Source organism: Fragaria vesca, linkage group LG7, assembly GCF_000184155.1.
Source record: "Fragaria vesca subsp. vesca linkage group LG7, FraVesHawaii_1.0, whole genome shotgun sequence".
NCBI classification, from domain to species: domain Eukaryota; kingdom Viridiplantae; phylum Streptophyta; class Magnoliopsida; order Rosales; family Rosaceae; genus Fragaria; species Fragaria vesca.
The window spans coordinates 5306427-5313922 of NC_020497.1; the positions used below are offsets into that span (position 1 = coordinate 5306427).

General features: G+C 39.8%; 2 protein-coding genes across 2 annotated transcripts; one reads left to right on the top strand and one right to left on the bottom strand.

Annotated features, from left to right (window-relative positions):
- The first annotated feature begins 599 nt into the window (after positions 1–599).
- LOC101298467 (putative ripening-related protein 2-like) lies at positions 600–965 on the top strand. The gene has a single exon (XM_004308338.1). The coding sequence runs from the start codon at positions 600–602 to the stop codon at positions 963–965; it is 366 nt and encodes a 121-aa protein (XP_004308386.1).
- A 378-nt stretch (positions 966–1343) lies between these two features.
- Positions 1344–6134, bottom strand: LOC101305880. The gene is made up of 2 exons (XM_004306751.1): positions 5962–6134; positions 1344–4859 (listed from the first exon to the last, which is right to left on the bottom strand). Exon 2 carries the CDS (start codon positions 4774–4776, stop codon positions 1738–1740), a length of 3039 nt encoding a protein of 1012 aa, XP_004306799.1. The 5' UTR covers positions 4777–4859; positions 5962–6134; the 3' UTR covers positions 1344–1737.
- Between the last annotated feature and the right edge of the window lie 1362 nt (positions 6135–7496).

Consider the following 7496-nt stretch of genomic DNA (forward strand, 5'->3'; position numbering starts at 1 on the left):
GATATATATCCCACATCGGGAAAAATGGGACCTTGCCTGTGGTTTATAAGGGTTTGGGCCTCTCCACCTATTGCCAATTAGTTTTGGATGTGAACCCCAGACTACTTTATCATGGTATCAGAGCGGGTTACCCACGTCCAAGTGTAAAGCCCAAATGCCACACGAACTCCACGTCACCCCAAATGTTGTCTACGTGTTAGGCTTGAAGATTCACCACACGTGCGGGGGCGTGTTGAGATATATATCCCACATCGGGGAAAATGGGACATTGCCCTTGGTTTTGGATATGAACCACATACTACTTTATTAGATATAATCACTTTTCTGGAAACATGCATTTCATTTCATATACCTAATGAACTTTAATTAGCATGAAATGGTATCTTTTATGAAACCATATACGGCAGTCATTCTACTGAGAAGATTACAAAGATATGTCGGTGAAGATCATTCTTGTCTCAAACTGGTTGAGTATTGAAGCTCAGATCAACCTGCAATCCAAGTGGGAAGATCATTGGTAGAAATCCTCCTCGGGATCAATGTAACCAAGAGAACCAGTCTGAGTGTTGCAAAAGAGGAAAGCTTTACACAACTTACAAATGTTCACCACAGGTTTCTCAGCGTACAAAAAAAAAACCTTGACTATCAACAGCTTCCAGAAAGGTGGTGATGGTGGAGCACCATCCGAGTGTAATGATAAATACCATCCAGATAACATCCCGGTCGTGGCATTGTCAACTGGATGGTTCAGTGATAGGAAGAGGTGCTTGGACTACATTACCGTCTATGGTAATGGAAGAAGTGTCAAGGCCAGGGTTGTTGATGAGTGTGATTCCACAATGGGATGTGATTCTGATCATGATTATCAGCCTCCATGTCCTAACAATATTGTCGATGCCTCTAAAGCTGTATGGAAGGCCTTGGGAGTGCCGGAAAGCGACTGGGGTGAAATGGAAGTACACTGATCTGATGCCTGAACGAGACCTTCTGCATGCAACATAAATTTCAGTAAATAAGTTTCCCTTGTCATGCCTAGCCTACATATGAGGCCGCTTGTACTAAAAGTTCTACTTCATGAAATAAGATGAATTGTAAACATGCATCTCGAAGCACCAAAGAAAATAAATCTTATGCATACCAAATTGATTTATTTCTTTGAGTTTAGTTTATCCTGGTGGATCTGAGGCTTCTAAGAGTTGTAGTAGTAGCCAAGCACGTCGTTTATGGATAAATGATTTCTCAAGTTATTGTTTTCAAAATGGAGATGGGGGTGTTTTTCCAGCCTATTTCTTCTGTATTCTAACTACCATGGACAAGTCATATATATTGTGGCGACCTGACTTCTGCGGATAGCTTGAATATCTTTACTTCGGGAATCATTTAAATACATTCTAAGATCAATGTTGCCCTATAAGCTGTTTTGATAGAGTATACCAATTTCAACTTCGTAATTCGTAGCTTGAGAGGACTAATCAAAATGGCAGTTTGGACTTCAGCTAACAACATCATATGAACAATCTATGACATGTAACAAATACACGCATTCAATTGATAGATACTTCAGATACATGACACAGCAGAGCTGCAAAAGCACTAACCTTAATTCTACAGTTTGCATACACATGTATTTCATGATCGAAATACACAATAAAAAGAGCAGCAGCAGAGACACCGAAAGATTTACAAGCACTGTCGATAAACTGGTAGGGCAAATGTAATCACATCTCACCGGACCATCTACAACATACTATCTGTCCTTGCTGGTAGCCTTCGGAAAAAGTTAACTGGGGCTGATGGCATCTTATGCCTGAACCTGGGATGCCTCATGAAGTAAACCCCACCAAGAAGGACCAAAACCTGGAAAGGTGTCACATATAACACAATAGCAGCCACAAGACAAAATGTGATAAATAGCATTGTGGCACGAGGATCCCGCCAGCTGAGAAGTGATTGAATCCGTTCCCCTTGAGTTGCAACATCACCCACCACAGTTTGAATCCTTCCAGCGACACTCCTTAAGCGATCATATCTCATCCGAACTATATCTGTACCCCGAGATGTTGGAAATGTGTCGAATTCTTCATCAAGCTCATCCGGGTGCACGGCATCTGCATATGAGATCCTTGTGTTCATGTGAGGAGGGTACCTTGGGCGATAGCGGAAATTCCAAATCCCAATCAGAAACATGTAGAGGAAAACAGTTGGCAGAATCAGTTCAGGAAAGCACACAAGCATCACAAAGAGAACATGTACAAGCGCTGTTGTGATGGGGTTTTTCCACATGCATACTTCTCCAAACCATTTTCCAACAGCAAACAATCCTGCAAAAACGGTCATCAGTCTGAAAAAGTTTGCCTTGCTACGCCTCATGCTCCAAAGATGAGAGTCTGCATCAGACATATATTCCACCACTTCCTTCCTAAGAGGTGGTTCCGCACGACTAAGCCGAGCTGCAACTATGTTGACAGCTTGGTGACGTAACATGTCTTGCTGAATCACAGTCAATGGCCTTACATAATGCATCTTCGGCAAAAGAGGTCTAGAGTATTTGAACATCATATTAACCAGTGATGTGCATGAAAATCTTATTGCAAGATGCAATTCACCCATCTTCTTGACACCTGAAGGATGAAGGACTAGTAGTGGATAAGAGTGTGTGTAGACGCGACCGGTCTCAAGGGTAGACATACGAATCCTGACCTTGCCAATTTTCACATCTCTGTGGCCATTTGAATTACTGAAAATCTGAGTGTTATCGAAAACCCCCACTGTGAGAACGGTTGCAGGATCAAATACCTCCCAAGTGTACTGCTCATTGTACTTTGGGCTTAGACTGTTATTTATGGTCCGAGTACGAACCCATTTGTGCCCATATTTTGCTACACAATATGTATCTGCTGTCCCCTTCCCATCCCTTGTTTTCATTGGGTGTAAACCATCAGCATTCAGAATTCCGAGCTCCAAGACACCAATGGATGACTTCCAAAGTGGCTTGGCTGTTGGTCGAAGGTCACTACTATAGTGAGTAGACTCATCAAGCACATGATACCCTCCATCAAGACAAACACGAAGATGGATTCTGCTGGAAAACTTATCTTTTTCTTTATCTTTCTTCCGCTGCTCTCCCTCCAGCTCCAAGGCATCTGACATATGTTTTTCAAGGTTATACCACCTCCCACGGATAATTCGATCATCAGCACGCCTCTCAACAGTGTTCAAAGGTATGGCAACCCTTCCTAAGGTCTCATCTTTGTTTGGACCAACACGATCTTCAACTGAAACTATCAGATGGTCATCAAATGGTTCAGCAGCAACAAACATCAGGTCCTCATTCCACATTGGGTTCAAAACTCGAGTTTGAACTGTTTTTGTCTTTAGGACCTGATTACCAATTTGTACTTTTGCATATGCATCTGGGAACCGAGACCTGTCAGATATAATCAAGTCCTGTGCCTCAATTACATTTACTCGTACATACCATAATCTTGGTGAATGGTAAACTTTTGAGCGCGAGTGTGCATAAGTAGCTGAAGAAGTATCATCAGGACCAATTGCATCAGAATGCCATGCATCTGGAAAAGCTTCATCAGCTTGTGTACCATACCATACAGCAAGCATCAGTTCCCCATTCCTCTTCTCCCCTTTCTTGTTTTCTATCCGGTACCATTCTGGAGCCAAGGGACTATCAGGTGGAACTCGTGTAGGAACTTCATGGAGATCAAAACGCACAAACCCAACATAATCATCTTTCATGAGATCCTTATCTTTGACCACAACCTCCAATGTGTGAGCTTGCAGATTGTCCTTAGCAAAGGCAAACACCTCATTCCATTCAGGATTCTTCTGCTTCTCAAAATGCTTTGTAGTTCCTTTGTAGTTCCCTATTTTTACTTCAACATATGGATCAAGGCTACCTGTAACATCCATGGTAGGAAGGTCACGAGCTTTCACAACTCGTACAAAGAGGTATTGCATCTTTTCAACAAGGTCATAGGTGCTGGATGGTCTGTTGCTACGTATAACCCGCCCACCAACAACTTGACCCCCTCCAAGGAAAGGACTTGTCTCTTTAACCATATAATCAGAAGGTTGAGATGATGAACCTGAGTACATGCGAACAACTTGAGGTCCTTGTGGTTCAGACCTCATCTCCTGCATCCCATAGTTCACTGATGGCTGGGTAGCCGCTGAAGGAATATTCTGCTGTTGTGCTACAGTAGGATTTGGAAGGTGACGAAATGTGTGTCTTGAATCAGCTCTGTCATCAGAGAATGGGTTTGGGACAACATTTGGAACTTGTTGCAAGGGTGCTTGACCATGTGTGTGGCGTGAACCTCTATCCATCGAAGAGTCCATTGCTGGCAGTGGATTTGAGGATCTGATCAATGGGTCATCAGTAACAAAAACTTTGAGGCCAAGCTCTCCTTTCACACGCGAGAAAAGGCCTTTCTTTTCCAAAGGATAGTGCAAAACACAAGCATCAGAGTATGGGACAAATGATGTCCCAGTAAGACAAACCTTCCCCAGGCATGTTTTGGTGTTGGCTTTACCATGGTTGTAAACATAGGCTTCAAGGTTCATGTTAGAGAGGTCATTTGGATCAGTAACATTGAAGTAAAAACTTTCATTCCAGACAGGATTGAGATCTCTTTCTTTTACAGTGGTTCGGAATCTCTGATGATCAAAGTGAAGCTCCACAAAGGTGCTAGCTGTTCCATCTTTGGGCATGAGGTCATGGGCAGCCACAACCTCAACCCCTAACTTGAGGTTGCTCATGGTACTTTGATAAAATGGAAGCTTTACAGGGGAAGAATATATATCTAGCTGCTTGCAGAGACTGGCAAAAAGGAAAGAAGAACCTGAGAACCAACAAAAAAGAAGAATCAAATTGATATGCCAAATACTCAAAGTAGCAGGAAAAACAGAACCATGAAACAACTCACATATATAATCATTTCAAAAGAATTGTATAAGTTTTGCTTCACAAGAAAATGAATGGCAATTTCAATTTACTGCATGCAGCTGATAAAATTATACTAAGGATAATTTCCTTTCATATTATCCAATTTTTGTTCTCTTCGAAAATCTAATACCATTCACATTTGTTTTTGAAGAGAACATATATGTTGTCAAGGAAAAGAGGCTATACATTGTAATTGTTATGTCGCAGATTGGCACTAAAATGAAATTACAAGTCTGAGAATCTGTAGAACTTAGAAACAGGCAGATTATGACTGAAAAATACTTTAGTGTTTTGGCTTCCTATTAAACATATGATCTACAAAAGAAAATGAAAACAGAAGATTTGGAGGAACACACTGGAAAAAAAATGGCTTCACCTTTCTAAGATCCATGAAACATCCAAATTCTAATTTCCTCTGTGACCAAAAAGGGGGTAAGAACATACAGAATCATCTTTAATTCCCTCTCTTTATCTACTTTCTCAAAGCAAAAATGAATAATCTTAGCACAAATATCTTGCTCTATCTTTGAGAATACTAAAACTTATTTGAAAAGTCAGGTCCCTAAAGAAATGGTATATACCCTGCCTTTTTGTTCACCTTAAAGTAAAATCCAGAAAAATAGTTCAGCCAGAATCACACATAAAACCTAAAACTTTTTATCAGATAACTCAAAAGTTGGTTTAGAATTACTAGAAACCCAGAAACATGAAAAGTCTTTACATTCAATAACCCATTATCCAACTAAAAAGGAAATAAAGATAACTTTTTTAAGGTACAAACAGACAAAGATTAGAGCTTTATTATCTGATAATTCCCATATTTGAGTATGCAATGGAAACCCAGATAAGAACACCTCCCCTTTTGACCAAACTTCACCTCCAAACCCCAAAGCTCTCAAATTTCCTCAATCATCAAACACCCATCGAGCTCAAACACCCACAACCCACAACAGCAAAGCAAAACATATGAAAAAGCACTTAGAAAAATGAACACACACCTTGGTTTAGAGCTTGAAAGGTTTCAGCTCAGAAAAGCTCACAGCTTTGAGATAAAAACCCAACAACACAGAGGCCAAGAGAAGTTTATAAACAGAAGATGTAGAAAAGGGGTGGTAGTTTTCTGGGATGGTTCCAAAGAGAAAAGAAGTAGAAGAGAGAGAGAGAGAAGACCCGGAAGAGAGAGTCGTCGAAAACGAGTTAAATGAGTAAATGGTTTGTGATTGGCGTTCTACAGAGAAACAAGGGTTGGGCCGTTGGGGGGTCTACTAGGCTCTGCCTCTGACTCTCTCTGAGAACTTGTATTTTAGCTGGTGACGTTTAGTGCATAGAGAAAGACCAATATATAGGTCATCCTATAGCTATTGCTCTTCGTTTTCTGAGTGCGGTCTTTTGTTACAGGGTTGCAGAGAGCTCTGTACTCGCTCCCTCTGTGTGACACGTGGCATTTCACCAACTTATTGCTTGGCTGTTTCTACGTGTGTTCTCATGAGTTTTAAAAAGCATGGACAAGGATAGGATTATCTTTCTATCTAAACTTGTTGGTTAAGATTAAGCGACATTTGATTTTTTTGAGCTGTGGAATGTTGGTTATTTGAAATATAGAATACGGTGAAAGTCATAAGTTCAAGTCTTATTGATATTATGATGAAGCGATGGAGTAGGATTGGAGAAGAAATATTAAGAATTGAGTTTGGCGTACTGAAATTTTTAGTTGGCATGATTAAGAAAATTAGGCATTCAGTAGTGTTTAAAACATCAAACAATGGTCAAATTGGTTACAAGTTGACTTCACCAACAAGAATTGTGTTTTTGCTGCAAAATGAAGAAAACAATATTGGTGCTGTGATGATGGGAGGAAAGGCACAACTAGCCACATATGAGAGGGTATAACAAACAAATTAAAACAGCAATATTGACACAGACGAGTGACTTACGAAGTCTCTCACATAATGTTATTCTATGAGAGCTCTTCTAGTGAGGGTTTTTAAGTTGCGGACTAGTTGAAAACTTTTCAGTTTATGATTTAAAAGACTCATTTTTCGATCACATTTTGGCATCTCATCCGTTTAGTTTTTAAGTTTATATGAGAAGATAATTTATACAAATTTTCAGCCAAATTAGTGTTCGTTAAGATAACAAACTAGATCAAATTAATGAACGAACCAAATCTGTCAAATATGAACCGTTCAAGTTTATAATTGATAAATCACACTTATGAATGTCTTAACAATTTTCAATATAGCTGAAAATTTGGAGAAATGATTTACTCATAAATATCTATAAACTGAGCGATCAATATGTGGATATAAGATCGAAATTAAGGTGGGATAAGCCGAAAAGTCCTCACCATATCCTCAACTTAAGAATCTTCACTAGAAAGGCTTCCGTTATTCTAAAAAGATGAAGTTCGCTCGTACAAAGCTCTAAATCTTTATTGTTATTCGTTACTCCATACACATTTTCTTTACTTGTTATATGTTCCTCTTACTGATATTCATTTACCGTTTTTGTTGATGTTTAGTGTTTCTCATTC

Coding starts and splice junctions, on each gene's coding strand:
- LOC101298467 (XM_004308338.1), top strand. CDS start 600: ATGTTCACCACAGGTTTCTCAGCGTACAAAAAAAAAACCTTGACTATC.
- LOC101305880 (XM_004306751.1), bottom strand. CDS start 4,776: ATGAGCAACCTCAAGTTAGGGGTTGAGGTTGTGGCTGCCCATGACCTC.